A 21078-nucleotide genomic window follows, 5' to 3' on the forward strand; every position below is an offset into this window, starting at 1 on the left:
TTAAGACCCAAGTATGTTCTATAAATCATATCATCACATAATATGATTTATGTATGCATGATCAGGCTCATCAGCAGGGGTGATTAAACTCCTGACCAGGGGTGGGCTTCAAAAATTGCAGCCCTGGGTTCGCTGCCCCGTTGCTGGGTGGGTGTGGCCATGGTGGGCATGGGCTAATCGGTTTCCTGCACCATGGCGGGGGGCATTTTTTGCCCTCCCCAGACTCCGGATGCTTTCCTCGAGCCTCTGGGAGAGCACAAACTGCTTTTCCCAGGGTTGGAAATGGAGTTTCCAAGAACCTCCAGTATGCTCATTTCTGCCCCCCGCCCGGAGCCTCCGCGCAGGCCCTGTATTTACCTGGCATGGTGAATGGGCCACTTGGAGACTCCAGGAAGGGGAGGGGTGGGAGGAGCGGGGAGGAATGGGCAGGACCAGCCAGGAGTGGGATTTGCGGATTTGCCGAACCGCACAGAACCTTCACTAGAGGAACGTCCGAACCCGTCTAAACCCCCAGCAGCCCACCCCTGCTCCTGACCTTCAAAATGCAGGAGATAAAAGGCCTTTACACAAATGTAAAACAGGATAAGGTTTTTGCTGTAACACCTTGGTTTCACCTACTATTTTGAAACAAATGATTGTCCCTGCTGTTACACCTAATCACAGCACATTATGTGAATTCAGAAATTTAGCAAGCTGTGGAAAAGACTCTGATGTTGGGAAAGATTGAAGGCAAAAATATAAGGAGATGACAGAGATGGTTAGATAGTGTCAGTGACGCTATGAACATGAGTTTGGGCAAACTTGGGAAGACAGGGGAAGACAGAGGAGCTTGGCATGCCATGGTCCATGAGGTCTGAAAAATTGGACATGACAAAGCAACTGAACAACAAAAATCAAACCAGTGACATAAAGAGGAACAGGCAATGCATGGATTTCATACTATAATCCATTTAATGGCAATATGAAGAAAATGGGTTATTAATTTAGAAATATTATTTAGTAAGGTGTCTATTAAAATGATAATGTAAAGATTTTAAAATTCTGTTATCAGTCTCAACTTTAGCAACTTCCATCTGCTAATTAATACTTCAAGGTGTTTGTTTGATTAGTTTATTTTTTTTTAGTTATGTGACTTGTTTTGCTTATACATGGTGGAAAGAAAGAAAACCTCCTTATTTATGTGAAGATCCAGAGTATAGCAATTTTTTAGTATAATGATATTCTTCCATGAGTCGGAGAAAAATGGATAAGTCCCCTCCCTCCAACCCAAAAGAGTAGAAAAAGATTTTTTGTGAACATTTATGTCTCTTAATGACTATTGATTAAACAATCTGGCCTCTCTACAGGAATACCTTACATAGGAAACAATCAAACCTTCAAGATTCTGTTACTATAGCTATTATAATACAGTAGTTTTAGAATTCCTTGGAGTTAACCTTCAGAACTGATTCATGTGTGCATGTTTTGCACGCATACCTTTGATTCCTGATTTTTGGTGACTTAACTGCAGTTGTCCTTGCAGTTTTCTTGGCAATATATTTCAGAAATAGTTTGCAGAATTGAGATTAGCCACTAATATTTAACCATTCAGTGAAATAAATTAAGTATATTTTAAAAAATTATTTTTACTGTAAATTTGAAATCGGTGGTAGTAACATTCTTTTATTATTATTCTACTCTGATCTTTTTTTTTACATTTTAACTTTTGCTGTACAGTGTCTTAATAAATATTGATCCAAAGATGGATGAAATTGATGGAATTTAGAGATTGCCCCAATCTGTCTTGATTCTGATCATCAATATGACATTTCTTTCTTTTCGAAGGCAGATCGACATGGCACCAGCTACACATTATTTTAATATCACAACTTTACCGTGGTCTTTGTCACATCACTGCACCAGCAAAACTTACCCTATTATGAAAACGTGCAGTACGATAAGACTTTGGTGACAAATTGAAAACTGTGTAATGATCAGGATGTCTTGAATCAAGAAATGTCCGCACATCATCAATATGATTCCTAAATCCCAGTTCGACTCCTTCACCCGGAAATGACATCACTATCAAGAAATGAGGGCGGGGGCGACAAACATATATTCTGAAGTGAAACCCAAATAAAATGGGCAATGAGAAGTTGGAGATTGCTGCATTGCTTTATTACTCAAATAATTGATCACTTACCAATAATTCTTGAGGTAATATAAGAAATATCTAGTTCTCCCTTGGCATAGCTATAAAAGGAAACAGAAGAGAACAGCAAAGTAAATTCTGGTTAATGCAGACGTATACAACTGTCGGATAAAAAATATCAAGAATTCACTTTTATTATCACCTTTTTTTTACATTCACTGGATATTTTAGGGACCAATCATATTTCCCATACTTATTACAATCAAGACTAAACACAGTAATATTTACCTAATAAATAATATTTTTTTACCTAATAAAAAATCTCCATTTATAAGGAGAGAAAAAAAATAGAATTCTATATTAATTGCACTATTCAGCAGCCTATTCCATTCTACTCAACTCTACTCCACTCCATTCCATTTGTGACACATTGAAAATCTATGGTAGAATAATTCATTGTTTCTGTTAAGTTCCACACTTTTCCAGTCAGGTTTTAAGCCAACTTTCAGTAGAGCAACATTGGTTGTGCTTGTTGATGTCCTATGGCTGTGTCTGCAACCTGTAGCTTCAGAGCCGCATGAGGCTCTTTGGGCCCTCTGCTGTGGCTCCCTGTCAGGTGATCCCACCACTGGCTAGCCCCACCCCTCGCAGTTCCCTCCCAGTCACTCTTTGTCTGGCCTGAGAAGGTAAGGGATGGAGAAATAGCCAGGGCTGATTTTCCAGCACCTCACTCTTGCTGGAGCTTCATCTGGCCCTTGTTGTGCTGGGCATGCTTCCATCACTTGGAGAGAAACACAACCTGTTCTTCACCCCGAGATACTGGCCTAACCCAACCACGATTGACACCATCTTTGCTAACACGAGGGCTGGTGCAGTGGGAATGGGATCCGGGAGGCGGGGATGATGGAAAGGGGCCCAGGCCCGCAGTGCCCAGTCATGGCTTTAAAATTTGCCAGCCAAGGACTTTTGCCATCCAGAAGAGGACTCACCTCCTCCCACTCCTTTTTCTCTCACAACCACAACTGGCCAGAGAAAGAGATATAGAGAGAGACACACACAAAGATACAGAGAGAGGGGGAGAGATCCAGGTCTTAAGGTACTTCTGAAAGTCATAGAGAACAGGAGCTTTCTGTCTCTGTGAGTGAATGCTGTACCATAAGATAGAGGCAGTGACAGAGAAGGTGTGTTTCCTTGATCCACAAGATGACAGCTTTTAATTGAGGTGACCTAAAATGCACCTGCTCTGCCTAAATACCACGGATAGGCAGAAGCAACTGGAGACAGGTAATGTCTCAAATAAGTGGGGCTTATGGTATGAATTGGTAATGACCAACATTTTGAATACACACACACACACACACACACACACACACACCATATTTTTGGGAATATAAGATGCACCAGAGTATAAGACGCACCTAGATTTTGAAGAGGTAAATTAAAAAAAAAGTTTTTGCACTCTGCAGACCTTTCAAACCCTCTGCATGCCTCAGTTTATGTGAAAACAGGGCATGCAGACAGTTTGAGAGGCCTGTGAAGTACTCCTGGAGGCAGGGAAGGGGGCAAAACCAAGCAAATAATGGCCCATTTTTGCAAAAATGGGCCCGTTTTTGTCTTAAAAAGGGCATAGCTTTTAAAACCCTTGTAGAGTGCTCCTGGGGGCTGGAGAGGGCAAAAATGAGCAAAAATGGCCCGGCTTTTGCCATAAAAAGGGCATGCATAGCCTTTAGGAGGCTTGTAGGGTGCTCCTGGGGGCTTGGGGAGCAAGAATGAGCAAAAAACAGCCCCTTTTTCATTCACTTTTGCCCCCCAGCCCCCAGGAACCCTCTACAAGCCTCTTCAAAGGCTATGCACATCCATTTTTGTGAATGGGGTGGGGTTTCGGGATGCCAAAAATGCTGTATTCAGTGTATAAGATGCACCCAGATTTTCACTTTTTTTTCGGGAGGGAAAGGTGTGTCTTGTACTCCAAAAAATATGGTATACTATATTATGAGTGTGATGGATATGTAATGGAGAAAATCTATGCATATAGTTGCTAAGAATCATTACTGACTTGATGGCATATAATCAATGAATGAACATGGCAGGTGGTTGTGAGCAGGGAAGAGCTTGTATGATCCCAATCTGCCACTAGAAACAGTGACAGTTGAGAATGGCAACATGGTTCATAATGCAGCAACGTTGATATTTTTGTCCTTGACTACAGGGGTCTTTGTGTCCTGATCCAGCATTCATTTAAGTATATATTCTTGTGAAAAGTGTCTTATTTCCAAAGGGTGTCTCCTTGGTTTCACGGAGGTAGAGTGGAACCTCTCACCACTTAGAGCTGTCAGTTCTTGTTCAAAAACCTAATCGCATGGGCCTAACATTCCTGAATTAATTATGCCATGTATTTCTATGGATTTAGAATATGACAACTTAATTGTGACAACGTGCAGAGATGGCTTTGACAAAAGGTATGCAAGAGTCACTGAGACATGATGAGAAAATAAATGCCAATTCAGTCCTGAAAAGGAAAAAACTTGAGAAATAGAAGAACACTGCAATAGCCTCAAGTTTGAAGACCCAAAGTAAACCTACATTTTCAGTTCTTTCCTAAGTTTAAACAGTCACCGAACAAAGCAACCAGTTAAATAAGTAAGTAAGTAAGTAAGTAAGTAAGTAAGTAAGACAGTTAAGTTGTCTGTAACCATGTTACAGATTCTGTTTCACTTTAGCTAATTGAGTTTAATTATTAAAATGCTTTTCATTTCACTACTCTATTGCTCAATAATCAAATTTCCCTTTCCACAAGCCTATTAACATCTAATCATTTTCTATAGCAAGGCATCTTAACAGGGACTGTGTTGCTTGCTGAGCACTTCAGACAGGTGTGTTTCAAAGTACCTTGCAACAGATTGCATCACTTTAGTAGAAGTATCTTTTAGAGTGTCTTTCAAGTTATCCTTTAAGTTGCTGAAGAGTCTCCCTGCACCACCTTTCATCATGTCCAATAGTCCTCCCCCATAGCTAGACTCCAGGTCAGGAGATGAGGCACCTTGAAAGAAGGAAAAGGAGACTCAATAAACCAAAGGCATTGCAAAAAAACAAGAAATGTAACCACTGCAGCAAATTTTAGATCAGTTACACTGATTTACTTATTAGAAAGAGATGAGAAAACAGAGGCATTAGGAGCAAGCAGGGTAACCCATAGTATGAGAAAACAGAGCACAACAACATAATTGTCCTGTTAAAACAAGATGTACTGACATGGACTCTTTCTTGTTTTTCTTTTCCAGTTAGAGCTGAAAAAGATGGAACTGATCTGAGACAGAATAAGCAACAACAGGAAACAGGCACAGCAGGAGTAGGTTTAGATAAGAACATCTGTCAACAGATCGCATTAGTTTTAGGTCCTGAGAGAGTTCCCAGACAAATGGATACATTTGAATCATAACATCCCAAGGTAGAGATTTTTATCCACAGAACCTCACATCTCAAGTGAAGTTGAACTTTCTTACTTTAAAAAAAACTGTAATACTTGACAGTGGCTTTGAATCACAAGCAAGTAACTTTGCAAAATGTTCCTACAATAAACAGAAGTCCGATGGAGTGATCTGGAACTGGGGGAGCTTTTGGGATCCCCCTTTGTCATGGTCAGATCAAGCCCTTGATTATAGCAATAGCAATAGCAGTTAGACTTATATACCGCTTCATACGGCTTTCAGCCCTCTCTAAGCGGTTTACAGAGTCAGCATATTGCCCCCAACAACAATCTGGGTCCTCATTTTACCCACCTTGAAAGGATGGAAGGATGAGTCAACCCTGAGCCGGTGAGATTTGAACAGCCGAACTGCAGAACTGCAGTCAGCTGAAGTAGCCTGCAGTGCTGCACTCTAACCACTGTGCCACCTCGGCTCCCTACCATGGATACCACTCTGCCATCCATTGAAGGGAGGCCACACCCATTAGATTGAACCAATTGGTGGTGACTGGGGGGAAAGATTCCACCCTCGTCCCATACTGTGTGGAGTGCAACAGGGATTGGTGCTCTCTGTGCTTCTATTCAACAATTACATGAGGCCACTGGGTGTCGTCATTTGAGGTATAATTACACTGATGATACTCAATTATAGGTCTCTGTCCCTAGCAAACTAAATAATACTGTGGATCAGGGGTGAAATTCAGCAGATTTTGACAGGTTCTGGAGAACCGGTAGCGGAAATTTTGAGTAGTTCAGAGAACCAACAAATACCACCTCTGGCTGGCCCCAGAGTGGGTTGGGAATGGAGATTTTGCATATCCTTCCCCTACCATGCCCACCAAGCCACGCCCATGGAACTGGTAGTAAAAAAAATGAATTTCACCACTGCTCTGGATGAAATACACTGTTGCCTGGAGGCTGTAAATGGAAAACAACAGGCTTCAACAAGACTGACTGGCCTTGGGGCCCATTGGTTCTGAGACTATACTATCTTTGCTTTGGATGGGGTTGCACTGTCCCAAACAGACCCTGTGTGCAATCAGGCAGTTCTCCTGGACTCACAATTCAAGGAGCAGTGGCTACAAGGGAATTGGTACAATTTTGCATTGTGCAACAATTGTGCCCATTTCCAGCTCAATGGTCTCTACTCACAGTCACTTATACTATGCTAATCACCATCTAGCTGATCTACTGTAATGGAATATACATGGGGCTGCCCTTGAAGAGTATCTGGAAACTTCACTAGTACAGATTACAATCACATGGGCAGTTATGTGTGTTTCAAGAAGTCACACTGCTAGCCTACAAGCTGCATTGGTTTCTCCTCTGTTTCTCGGTCCAATTCAAGGTGCTGGTTTTGTTCTTTAAAGCCATGATATGAGGCCATATCCCTGATTCTATCTGCCCAACTTTTTGGACACCAGGGACTGGTTCTGTGGAGGGAGATTTTGCCACAGACAGGAAAGGGTGTGGTTTCATGTGCTGCCTGTGTCCCACAGAGGGGGCTTCATATGTTTATGTGGCCTGGTTGCTAGCATGCCGCGGACTGGTTCCAGTTCATGGCCCGGGGTTAGGGACCCCTGCTCTAGATCCAGCAAAGTAGGCATGTTGCAATGGTCCCATCAAATAGGCAGCTTTGCTTGGTGGATCCCTACTTTATGGAACAGTCTTCTCCTGAAAAGAGAGTCTGACCTTATTCATTTTAAATTGTCAGTAGTCCCTCAAGATGTGGTTATGTCATCAAGTCTAAGGACCTTAGGGGACTGGTGAAATATTGAGATGGCTCCAGTGTAATTAACAGCTGCTTTTTGCTATATATAGTAGATCTATATAGTTTTTTGCCTTTTATAATTTTAACATTTTTAAACATAACAATGTTAATATTTGTCAGCATACATGGCTTTTAGCTTTGTTGTATACCACTCAGTCACTTGTCTGTGAAACAGCAGCCATGGATGAAGGAAATAAATACTAAATAATTATCAGTCTGCAAAGTTAAACAGCTGAAAATAGCTCTCTGTCTATCAGGCCATAGACATACACCATATCTGTGGCATCACACATTTCAGGAAATGAAATCACTATTTATTCAGGGCATTAGGAAATACTGTCCAATTGAATTAAGTTAAGAAATACTGCTCTGGGATATATTTAGACCCCCTTTTTGCCTCTATAAATCAAGGATAGATTGCTATTTGCAAAAATTTGGCTGGATGAACATGAAACTGAATCACCACAGACACTAGCTTCATTGATGAGAATAATAATATTTCATCTCCCTTAGTGGTTTTTGTTACAGGAAGATTTCTTTCCAGGTTATCACTTTGAAATGATTTGTGTGAAGGATTTTTTTTTGTCAAAAGACAAGTAGCAAAAGGAGATAAAATCTTCCAAAAACTTCAGAATAAAAAAGTCTTTATGATAATAATTTTCTTGGCAGGACAAATTTCTCCCCCGCCCCTCTGCGCTACAAATGAATAGAAATATGGCTTCATTTATCTGCTTTTGAAAAACTTGCTTGATGCATGCCTCACTATGTCATATTTAAAACACATTATGTGAAAATATAGCTCTCTAGAGAGGTTTATAATGTCAGGAAAGATGGAAGAAAAAAAGGGGGTGATCAGCAACAAAGAGGATAGATTTGATTGCATCAATGAAGAATATTGCAATGATTTAAATTGTTTAAAGTTAGTTTAGCAAGGAGGAGCTAAATTCAATGTAAAGATGTTATCAATTTTTTATTCTTTTTTCCAATATATTTTAGACTGCTTTTGTTAAAAATCTATACTGTGTATGGGTTCTGGGAAGTCGGGGGGGGGGGGGAGGCTGGGGGGGTTGGGGGGAGGGGGGAGGGATATATATCAGGTTTGATGAGACGTGTTGGATTTTAATGTAATTTGACTCCACATGTATGCTGTTTTCTCTTATATTTTCATTACTATTATTATTATTATTATTTTCTTTAAAACTAGGATATGTTAAGCATATTGACATGAAGCGGAAATACACCAATGAGAGGAGGAGTGGGAAACAGAAGGGAGAAGAAAGATGGGAAGAGAGGGATAGGAGAGAGGGTAAGGGAGGAAGATGAGGAGGATGAGGATAAGGAGGAGTGGAATGTAGAGAGAGAGAAGAAGGAGAAAGGAAGGGGAAGTAGAGTAGGAAAGGATGATGGAGGGAAGATAGAAAGTTGGAGAGAGGTAGAAGAAAGAGGTGTATGGAGAGCAGAAGAGCTATAATGGGTTTTTATTTTACTGGGCATTGTTGACAAGAGGAACTGATGTAATTATTATTTAATACTATATGATACTGGCTATGTATAGTATACATGTGAGTGTATGTTATGAAAATGGAAATAAAAAATATTTTTTAAAAAAAGAATATTGCAACTGAAGACCTAAAGGGCCAAGTTGTGGCAGGCCATCCTAAGAAAATCGTATGTAGTTGACATCAAGTTGATGGGACATAATTATCAATCATTCATGGATTTATACAATATGGAGTTGCAGTTGTCAACTCCAATCCTTAAAACATATCTCTAATATTCCTTTTGTTGTTGTTTGTTTGCACAAGACTCTGCCATTCATTCTGGTGGAACTATAATGTAGAGACTTGCTGCAGTTTTACGCAGGGGTTCGGGATGACTTCTAGCTAAGGTTCTGTGCAGTTTAGAGAACCCCCAAATCCCACTCCTGGCTGGCCCTGACTACCCCTCCCCTTTCAGGAGTCCCCATACAGCCTGGTTTGGATGCAGGTAAGTGCAGGGCATGCACAGAGGCTCGGGGCGGATGAAAAACAGGCCTACTGGACGTTCAGGAACTTCAGAGCCCCTTTTCGCCCTCCTGGAGGCTCAAGAAAAGTGAGGGGAGGTGAAAACACCCCCACCCATAAAGTGACCAGACATCCCGATTTCAGCGTGACAATCACACTTTATAACAATTTGTCTCGTTTCCCGCCGCGTTTTTAAAAAGTCCTGATTTTCTGGCTTCATGTTGACAGCCCAGTGGATTTGCTTAAGGAATCCTAACCGGGACAAGACAAAAGACACCCTGTCTAATCCCTCTCTCTGTCTCAGTACTTTCATTGAAGATATTAAAACATTAAAGCAACAAAATGGACCTCCCCCCCCCCGCGCCGCTTTTACCTCATTTTATAAGAAAAAAATGATCTAGTACCATAGAGCTGCAGGAAATGGCTAGAGCGGTCGCGAGTGTTACTTCCTGGATTTTCCATAGGGGAGGGGCACGGAGGTTGGAGGTCTGCTCCGAAAAATGGTGGCAAAGCTTCTTTGAAAAATATTTCCCTGACTAATTTCACCATTTCAATTTGCTCAGTTCTTTGAATTAACATCTATATCATTCTGGGTTTACTTGGAGTGCAAGCCTGCTGGTAAGTGGGTTTTTTTCTTTTATTTTTTAATGTATTTTAAAATAATATTTTATTTATTGTGCATAGGATTTATTAAAATAGTTTTATTCTGTGTGGATTTAAGTTAAGAACTCCCTGTTATTAAGCTTTCCTCAATTAATCTCTGAGTAGATTCCCACCAACTTCAAGATCCCAAGGGCACATCTTGGAAGCTACACCTTTGCTTAGTTTATAGATGATGCCTTTCCTTAAATATGAAAATAAATACATTTATTGTTCAAATGTGTACATCTCAATAGAAATGACTCTCAGGGGTGACAACAATCCACTAAAATAATAATATAAAACAGTAATTACAAAAACAGGAGCAACTGTTATGAAAATTATTATTAAAAAATAAAGAATAAAAATGGAGTTATTAAGTATATTAATTGCAGCAACCACAATACAATACCTCGGTCCTTCTTTTCATTAAACTAGACATACCCAATTCCAAGGAATTAAAAGACGCTTGCTCCTGGGGAGGAAAGCTATGGCAAATCTAGACAGCATCTTAAAAAGCAAGGTGACCAGATTTTCAGTAAAGAAAATTTTGATCACGTGACCATGAGGATGCTGCAATGATCACTAAGTGTGAAAATGGTCGCTAGGTGTGAAAAATGGTCATCAGTCACTTTTTTCAATGCCATTGTAACTTTGGTCACTAAGCCCATTATACCACCTTTCTTGCCACAGTTCTTAAGTGAATAATTGCAGTTGATAAGTTAGTAACATAAGTGAATCTGGTTTCCCCATTTGACTTCGTCAAAAGGTGATTATATGACCCCAGGACACTGAAACCATCATAAATACAAATCTGTTGCCAAACATCAAAATGTTGATCGTGTGACCATGAGGATGCTGCAACAGTCGCTAAGTGTGAAAATGGTTGCTAAGTTTGAAAAATGGTCATCAGTCACTTTTTTCAATTCCATTGTAACTGGTCACTAAGCCCATTATATCACCTTTCTTGCCACAGTTCTTAAGTGAATAACTGCAGCTGGTATTTTGTATTTTGGATAGAATCTTTTTTTAAATTTGTCTAAGACAATTTTAAAAAAGGATTCTATCCAATATAAATTGAAGTGAAACCATTTTTAAAAATTCTACGGACAATATTTTGAAATATATTGTGCATAGAATTTTTAAAAATAGTTTCACTTCAATTTATTCTTTGTGGAATAGTTTGAAATGTTTTACTTCAATTTATTCTGTGTGGATTCTTTTTTTAAAATTGTCTTAGACTATTTTAAAAAAGATTCTATCCAAAATACAAAATACCAGCTGCAATTATTCACTTAAGAACTGTGGCAAGAAAGATGGTATAGTGACCAAAGTTACAATGGCATTGAAAAAAGTGACTGATGACCATTTTTCACACTTAGCGACCATTTTCACACTTAGCAACCATTGCAGCAGCAGCATGGTCACATGATCAAAATTTTGATGTTTGGCAACAGTTACAATTTATATTTGTAAATTGTAGTTATGTTGAAATAAAAAAATATTACAATACTATTTTTGCGTTGTATGAAAATTTTTGTTGCTCTGTATAAAATTTTTAATCAAGCCCCCCCACCCCGGTCAAAGGTGTGCCTTTTTACCAATCTGAAAATCTGGTCACCTTACTCACCCACCATGTTGCAGGAGGCTAGGCCACACCCACCATGCCATGCCCACCCAGCAACCAGACAGAGAAGCCCTTGCTAATATTTTTGAAGCCCACCCCTGTACCTTATCCCTTCTAAAGGAGAAAAATATAACCAAATATCCAAGTGAGTATGCACCTTTGAATTTGGGCATTCATTACAAAAGAGAACAAAACTGAGACTCTTGTAGTTTTTTCAGGAAGAATTGTGTGCCAACTTTTTTCCAGAGAATTATAATAGCTGCAATGGCCATCTAACTTATTTATTCATTCATTCACTTTATATAATTCCTATGCTGCTCCTATTATAAAACTGTCCATGGCCCACAAAGATAAAAGTGAAGGAGTAAATAGGAGTAAAAATTATAAAATTAGAATAAACCATATTAATTATATTAATTCTTTGTGATGAATATTTAAGATGTTTAGATACAGAAATATTTTATTGTTTCAACTTACTGGAAAAATTATTCAGAGGAAAAAAAATTAGAAAGATTAGCGATCGTACTTGTTATTCTAATTCTGCACTTCAGTAACCTTTCACTAACTTTTTCCTCAAACATTGCTCTTATTTAACTCTCCTTTATGCTTTCTCAAAATGGACAACTGCATTTTCCTTAAACACATTTTCAAAATAGCAACTATGAGAAAAACCTGACGTTCTTTGTGCTTAAAAATGCTGTGTAAATTGCCATAATATAAAACACACTCAAGGGTGATATGAACCTAAATGAGAATGCTGCTAGGACCAAAACTATGTGGATGAGCTGATAATGTTATTCAGCTCCAAAAACAAAGAGGCTTCAGAAATGGACTTTTGTCATTTCAAATTATCCAAGAGAACAGACAGACGAGATAGTGTCTAAGAGAGGCCTTTTGTTTTCATGGAGATATCTCTCAGTTTCTTCATAAACAATTACTATGACAGAAGAGATTTTAACTTCTAGAAATGGCCTTTTAAGAAAAGTTAATGCACCTTAGTATATTGAAAGCTATTTCAGTTAGTCAACATTAGTTCTTCAGTGTAATGTTTTCTAAATATGAGTCCATCATCTGGTAATTTTCCTGTTCTGAATCTATTTTGATTAACCTTAATATTTCTAGGAATTTTTTTAAAATGAAGGCAATGCTGAAATACTACTTGTTTGGTTTAATATGAAGAGTTGTTCATAATTCATAGACTAGGGGTTGGTTCCATGAGAGGAACTAAACAGAGCTTGCTCCTGTGAGAATTTGCTTGAACATTAAAAACAGCCACTTCTTCCATGCTTTCTATGTTCACTTTCAAAGATAAGAGTGTTTGGGAAGCTTTTCAATAACAATAGCAATAACAGTTAGACTTATATACCATTTCACAGTGCTTTACAACTCTCTCTAAGCAGCTTACAGAGGCAGCATATTACCGCCAACAATCTGAGTCCTCGTTTTATTCATCTCAGAAGGATGGAAGGCTGAGTCAATCTTGAGCTGAGGACAATCGAACTGCTGGCAGTTGGTAGAATTAGCCTGTAATGCTGCATTCTAACTACTATGCCACCAACGCTCTCTTTATATTCTCTCTATACTGGCTCTTTCCAATGACATACTTTAAACGAAGACTTTTTCCAGGACCATAACTTAAAAAAAATATCCTAGACCACTTCAAAGTAGTTCACTTCACTGAATCCTTACAATGAAGAGGTTGTCTTCACAATTTCAAGAATAAAAAGAAATGTAAAATCCTCTGTCTGGATTTTAAAATGTAATTCACAGCAGAATTTGGAAAATTGGGTGCAAACTGAGAAAGACTTAAGAATTGAGTTTAGAAGCAGCTTACTTTAGGACAGTCAAGGATCTGGGTTTATGATTTAGCTGAAATGCACTTTTAGTATCAGAACTCCTTGTTCTGAAAAATATTGATATACTGGTCTAACTCAGTTTATTCCAACCCTGTATACCTTCAACTATGTTGGACTATAAGTCACACACCTATTGATGAGCTATTAGCTGACAATTGCTACTATATAACTTATACTTGAAAATAAAGCAATTATTACGAAGACATTATATGTCTTCCTTCGCCATAAAAGGACAATCCCAAGATAGTAAATACAGTGGCTCTTATATGCTAGTAAGTTTCTCAATACATTTTTAAATCTAATTCTTCTAATTCCCAAATCTCTTTTCCATATTTGGTGGGAAAGGTGGAAGGACAGAGAAGAAGACAAGATGGATGGACTCATTTACAATGATGCAATGGATGCACCATGGGAAATCCTAAAAAGTTGGGAAAAGATCATCTTGGTGGTGTGCTAAGTGTGCTATGTGATGCTAAGAGGTGACATCAGTTTCATGGCATACAATCAATAAATCCAACATATTTGAAGAGCACAAGATCAGAATAGGTTCATTTAATCCAATATATGAGGATCTCATCTAATCAGTATACTAAATTGATTTTCCCGAGGAACAATTCTATAAAGCGTTTTGTCAATATGCATTAGAACTGCATCACTGCTATCAGTGGAAATATTCAGTTTTCATGCCTAAAATGAAATAAGCACTTCGGTATGTAAGAGGATACCTAGCTTAAGCAACTGAATTATTTCTGTGTTGCCTTCAGTTTGCAGAAATCATGTTATTAGATATAATAAAAGAGTGATTGGAAATGTGTGTCTACATCATAAAATGAAAGATTAATAGTTTTTATATTAGGTATTAGTGCTGGAATTGCAGTGCCTATAAACTCTATAGAATAGCTCAGAACAGACATCTCTAAAATGAGAATGGAGCTAAATAAATGGAAATAATTTTAAAAAGTGAAAGCATCCTCATCTGATTTCAAGTGATAAATCTTACAATGACGAACGCTTGAACGAGGAACAATTTACAGTCTTAGAAATGCTTCTTAGTCATCATATTTATTAAGTGTGAATGTTACTGAAATCTATAATAGTTTTTACATAAGTCTTGAGAATTGGAAAAGGGTTTTGCTGCTGCTGTTATCATAGACATTAATTTTGGAAGTATGGGGATTACATTCATGCATAATGAATGCAGGAATACCCAAGTGATACATAAGCTACCTCTGAAAAACTCCAGCAATTTCAGCTGTAGAATACTTACTACATGCAGTACTAGGCTTCTATTTTTAAATAAAAATTGCTAACTTTCCTACCATTAACATCTTTTTATTATTCTGCATATTCACTATGACTATTTTTGAATTCTACCAACCATAGAATTCACATAGAAAACATTCAGGAAGGCAAATGCAAAGGCAAATGCAAAGGCAAACATTTATTCCCTTGGCATTCCTACAAATTGAACAGCGAGAGTAAGCAAGGCTGGGCAACTCATGCCTTGAGGTGTATGTGCAGCCCTGGGAAGTGCCTTTATCCACGATTGCAAAAATACTGTAGCATATTCTTGATATTATGACATTATGAACGGTTTGATACTTTGGTATATTTTCGTAATCCTCAACTTACAACCATTTGTTTAGTGACAGTTCGAAGTTACAAAGGCAGTGAAAAAAGTGACTTATGGTGGTTTTTCAAACTTACAACCATTGCAGCAACCCCACAGTCATGCGATCAAAATCCGGGCATTTGGTAACTGGCATGTATTTATGACAGTTGCGCTGTCCTGTGGTCATATGATCACCATTTGTAACCTTCCCAGCTGTCTTCAGACAAGCAAAGTCAATGGGGGAAGTCAGATTTACTTAATGACTGAATGATTCACTTAACAACTGCAGTGATACACGTAGCAAGAAAGGTCATAAAATGGGGTCCAACTCACTTAACAACTTCTTAGCAGCAGAAACTTTAGGCTCAATTGTGGTTTAAGTCAAGAACTATCTTAATTAAAAATTAAAAAATCTCAATTCTCCCTCAAACCCATCTCACCAACACATGTGAGGTTGCTCCACACAATCTGCAACCCTTGCCTCTTCCTAAAATGTCATCCTTGGCCACCAAAGATTGCCCATCCTTACAGAGGATTCTTCTTTATCACTATACAGATGTCCAGTGAGTCCACGTGGTGTAATGGCTAAAGGCATTGAGCTAGAAACAGGGAGATATGAGTTCTATTCTTGCCTCTTAGGCCTAGGAAGCAGTCAATGGCAAACCACTTCCAGAAACCTGTCAAGGAAACTTGTTAAGGCAGTCAGCAGGAGTAACACTGACTCAAAGGTGTACACACACACAGATACACACACACACACAAACAATTATGTAATGATGAGAATGTGAAAGCTAACATCCAATGAGTGTCCTTATTCCTGAAGTTCCAGGGAAGTAGACAAAAGCATGTCTTCCAATATTGCCAAAATGACTAAAACTGGAATCTACCCAAAAGTGTAAACATCCGGGAACACATCCCCTTGGTAGTTTTAAGAAATTCACTCAAAATTACACATAGTTGCAGGTTTTTTATAAAATATTATTTATAAAATATTTGCAAATTGTTTTAAATGAAGCTGTTTAACTGTTATCAATTAAAAAAACTATGGATCAATATTGGAGGACTGTTTGCTTAAAATAATTAGCACAGTCCTTAGGCAATCATCTTCTGTATCCTTAGGAACCTGTCACCTTCTAGATGTTGCTAAACAACAATTCCCCTGCATATATTGTTAACTTTGATAAGAGTTGAAATCAGCAACTCTGGATTTGCAAAAAATAATCAAAGATAACAAGATCTAGTAAGAATATTAAAACCCATTAGGTAATTTTTATCCTTTTCATGGAAAGCTTTAAATCAAGAATGATAACAACAGACTCATACATATGAAAATAAGCACAGATATCACTGTCCATGATGTCCATACAAGCATTTAGCCTATAAACTGCAAAACAGCATTGTGCAATTCAAAATTCCAATCAATATTTTCAATCTTTAAATAAGCAAAATCTATACATTTCAAAGTAAAATTTTGATTTTTAAAAAGTTATTTTAATCTTATTCCTTCTTGAAGTAGCAGATCAATTCAAAATCTGTAACTAGTAGAGTCTGCATAATTGCTGAATTTGCAAAGTCTAGTTTGTCGCTATTTTTTCAAATCAAACAAAGAGGAAGGAAATAAAATTTCAAAGAGAAGATAATGCTTAATTGTTAGCAAGCAAAGATACATTTAAATCATGATTAGTAGGTGACAGAATACCCCTTTCCTCTACAAGAGTAAACTAAATGTAACTATTGTAGATCACAGTTATTTCAATATAAATAAATGTTAATATCAAATCCTTTAAAATGCTATACATGGAACATGAGATTTGGCTTTCCTTGTAACTTTTTGTAGCATTTTCTCAGCTCATTGGGAAGTAACCTTATATTTGTTGCCAAAATTTTGAAAAGCAGTACGATTTCTTTCTCACTGAGTTTGAAACTGATCCAGGAAAGAGTGGTTTTATAAAGCAATTCATTCAACATTCCTACTGTTTCAGAATTTGGAGAAAGCCTGAGACTCCCTCCATCTCATGCACATACCCCTAACAGCTCAACAAGATTGGGCACTATGTTAAAATAACTGAATACTATAAAATTCTCAGTCTAACCAGGATAACTTTGAGGTTCAACTCCCCAAGACACTCTTTTTCCCCCTTAATGTAGCAGCAGCACATCATTTGATGGAAAATGCTTATACATCAAAAAATGTTCTCTAGTCAGGAAAAAAGAAGACTTCATCAAAAATGAAACAGAACTATGAATATACACTATATTACCAAAAGTATTCACTCACCTGCCTTTACTCGCATATGAACTTATATTGGCTCCCAATAGATGTTCAGGTGCAATTCAAGTTTCCTGGTTATTGCCTTTAAAGCTTTAGCTACCATAGAACCGAGCGACTTGCAGGACTACCTGCTCCCCTCAACCTCTGCCTGCCCCATGCATTCCCATATGGACATGCCACATGCTCCAGATCTCTGCTGACTGATGTCCAATGGATGTTGTTACAAATTATCTATCCAATACTCATATTAATACAGAACAGATAAATGGAAATCAGTCTGATAAAATCCAGACTAACTATAATTAGCACAAAGAATAATGAAAAAAGTCATTAATTTGGAGACATCACGTTATAACTGATATGGATCTGTAGGATAATAAAAATGAATGAAGCATGGAGTAGACTAAGGAAATATCTAGCCACATTATAGGCACTAATGCAGTGTCAGTGACTCAACAATGAATCCAAAGGCAGGGGGGAAATACTAACAGCAATTCAGTCGGGAAGACATAATCACAGGTTAAATATTGTAAGTTCATATGCGAGTAAAGGCAGGTGAGCGAATACTTTTGGCAATATAGTGTATTTCTACAGTACTAGCTTTCGTGGCATTGAAGAAATCATGTCATTTAACAAAACATGCCCATCAACCAATTTTAGAACACAGCAGATAATCCATCAATAACTACCAGCTTATTGATGCAATCGATCAGCAATCCAGGTTGATCAGAGGTTGGACATCACAATGACTAGCTTATTACTAGTTCTGTAAACTGTCCAACTGAGATTTTAAAACAGATAAAAGATTTGGATGTACAGCACATTTTTATAAGTCTATCACCATTTCCCATAAAGACAGATATGCCTTTCCGTTTTTGCAGTGAGGGAAAAAAGGTGTGTCACTTGATGGATTTTTTTTAAAGTAACATGCTGCTTTGGTTTTAAGCTTCACTCAGTTTCTATTAAACTAAAAACTGGGGCTGACAGTTAGCTTTTAAATATAACAAAGAAAAATCCTTGCTTTTTATTAGGGCTGAGCCTAATAGTCAAATAAATGACCCTTATTTTCAAGATAGTATAAGCAGCATCAGCTTTATATACAGATAGTTTCCCAGAGCAGACATTCACTTTCTTTCTTTCCATAAATCTCAATGAAAGAAAAACCCCTTTAAGTAGAAGATGTACTGCCAAAGACCAAGTACTTTTGAAAATATACATTTTGCTCTTTTCTAGGATTTCCCTGAAGAGGTCATTGCTAATAGTTTTCGTCTCACACCAAGGCACACTAGCAAAATAGCCCGAAGCAGTCTTCTCTGCATCTCCCTCCCTCCCTCTCTCCCACCCACCCACTTATTCACAAGCACACACGCAGCCCGAGAACAATACACTGATCGGCGCGGTTCCTTTGCGCCCCGCCCGTCCTCCCCCCCCCCTTGCACTTAACGGAACAGTGTGAGAAGAATGAGCAGGTTTCTTCATTAACTGTTCTTAAAAGCTCTGTAGGTTTTTAGTAAGCAGGCCGTCGCCTTAGAAAGGGCGGACTGGCCCGGCCAAGTCCGCTCCAATCCCACCCCCCACCAACCTCGCCCGGAAGGTTGGGCCCTAAGTACATCTCTCCCCTCTCCCGCCCCACTCTTCCCCGCGGAGAGGCAGTCAACCTGCTACCTGAGCTGTCCATGGTGCTGCAGTCGAGCGGCTGATGCTGATGCTGTCGCGCTGGGCTCCTGGCTGCTGCTACCACCGCGGGGATCACCCCTTGTTTGCCGAGGTTGCCGCTGCCGCCGCCGCCGCCGGTTCGCTCCCGGCTGCTGCAGAAGTCACCGTTGCTGTCCACCAGCTGCAAAGATTCATAGCCATCATTGTTGGTCTTTTTCAGGTAGCTCCCGAGGAGACTCATGGGCGAGTCAGACAGAGTGAGTGTCACCGCGGACATAAAAGGCGGGAGAATCGCAAACAGCTCACCTTCCCCTAGAGGCGGAAGCAGCCACACACCCAGAGCGGGGCTGCAGCCCCAGAAGGGCCTTACTTGCTGGCTGACTGGGTGTGAGCGCAGGCGGTGGAGGCAAGCGACCTCCCCGCCTCTCGTCTCCCGTCCCCGCCTCTGCCTGGCAGCTATTGGAGCAGCCTTGGGAGGCACACCTTGCCTGCTGCTACGGACACTGAAGTCCGACCCTTTAGTCTCTAATGCCTACTGCTTTCAGGAAGCGATGCCCGGAAGCAATGTAAGAAGGCCTCCAGCGTGCCTGCGCACGCTTCTCTACCGCTTGGCTTCCACACAGTCCCGCTGCTTCTAGAGATCTAGAAAGGAGCAAGATCAGGCAGCATGCAAAGCGGCATGGCCCCCTGCAGATCATCTTCATCCCGATTCAAGGCAATCAATATTTCAAGGTTAAAGAAAGGCAGCAGGCACAGGCAGGAAGTGGATAGAATCTATCCCACTCAAAAATCCAAGGTCGGAATCAAGTAGGCAATGGTTCCCCCCCCCACTCTATGGAAGCATTAATTGGACTTTGAAGAAGTGGAGTAGAAAGAGCTGTTTACATTTTTGAATTTTTTTGTTGAAGAAGAATCTTGAAAATGCAACTGATAACCAAGAAGACAAACAAAAGAATTGTTGAACAAATCAATCCAGAGTTTTCACTTGAAGTGCACATGACCAGGTTCAAATTATTATAATTTGCACAAATTATTCGGTGGACAAACTCTCTGATGAAATCTATAATAATTTCAATGGTGAAAGGAAAGGGAAGATGAGCAGTAACAAACTGGATCAATTACAGCAGCAATGAGTGCACTACTGGAGGCCCTATAGACCAAGTTGAGACAGATCCACCTGGAGAAAAACTATGTGATCACTGAGGGTCAACACTAATTTGACAGGACATAATCAAGTCTCAAAACCTCACTGGTGCCCTATTCCTTTCTTATAGCCTAAGCTTCCTTTATCTTTGAATCCTAGAAAAAGTGGGAAATTGGCCAACTCTTTGCCATCTAGTCTTTCCTTATCACTATCATCAGAGCCAGAAACATAGAAGATACAGTGAATATATGCAATAGAAGTATCTACTGAAGCTTTCTTTATAAGTCACTTTCGTTAGTTATACTAATATCATTCAAAATGTTACAGCATTTTCATCCACACAATAAATGCTAGTGGTCTATGCAAGAGACTGTTACCTGGAATGCAGATCCAAACTTTTACTCAGATGGGCTAGCTTGGGTAAATAGAAGATGCAATAACATAAGGTCTATATATGCTGTCTTTTTATTCTAATAATTAGTACATCTTCCAAGGAATGGTTTCTGTTTCACTAATTGTAATTGGATTTTTTAAAATTATATCCCTAGGATTTGTATAAATTTATATATCTTATATTTGATCAGAGTTACTTCAAACTGCAAGATGGGCAGAAAATAAATTTGATAATAATAGCTTAATTCATCTCTAATCCATTTCCAATCCTGCCCATTCATGCAGTCAGAAATTCTAGTACATTTAATTAAAATTGGTTTTTAGAAAACCTTCAGAGGTGCTTTGTTTTGCTTTTATTGAAATTTACAACTGTAGAATTCAAACAAGCTGCAGGCACAATTTAAATACCCATGGTAAAAATCCACTGTTTCTGCATAGGATTCTAAGAGAGAGAAAAAGTGTCCCAAAATATTATTGACTGGCATTTTGCACTGGGACATTCTGGACA

General features: G+C 38.9%; 1 protein-coding gene across 4 annotated transcripts in view; it reads right to left on the reverse strand.

Moving 5' to 3' along the window:
• DNAJC6 (DnaJ heat shock protein family (Hsp40) member C6) overlaps positions 1 to 21078 on the reverse strand; it is a 73888-nt gene that overhangs the window by 39409 nt on the left and 13401 nt on the right. For 2 of the 4 annotated variants that reach the window (XM_087719523.1, XM_087719521.1), the window contains exons 1-4: positions 19043 to 19407; positions 5021 to 5171; positions 2183 to 2232; positions 1913 to 2061 (exon numbers count right to left, since the gene is read on the reverse strand). In XM_087719523.1, the coding sequence (XP_087575649.1) occupies positions 1913 to 2061; positions 2183 to 2232; positions 5021 to 5171; positions 19043 to 19310 (618 nt within the window). In that variant the 5' untranslated portion in view covers positions 19311 to 19407. Of the gene's footprint in view, positions 1 to 1912; positions 2062 to 2182; positions 2233 to 5020; positions 5172 to 19042; positions 19408 to 21078 lie in introns of those variants that run through there. The other 2 variants (XM_087719524.1, XM_087719522.1) reach the window with 2 other exon arrangements.

The sequence above is a fragment of the Thamnophis sirtalis genome, unplaced genomic scaffold (genome assembly GCF_051295495.1).
Source record: "Thamnophis sirtalis isolate CommonGarterSnake01/CBP01778 unplaced genomic scaffold, rThaSir2_p1.2 scaffold_7, whole genome shotgun sequence".
NCBI classification, from domain to species: Eukaryota; Metazoa; Chordata; class Lepidosauria; order Squamata; family Natricidae; genus Thamnophis; species Thamnophis sirtalis.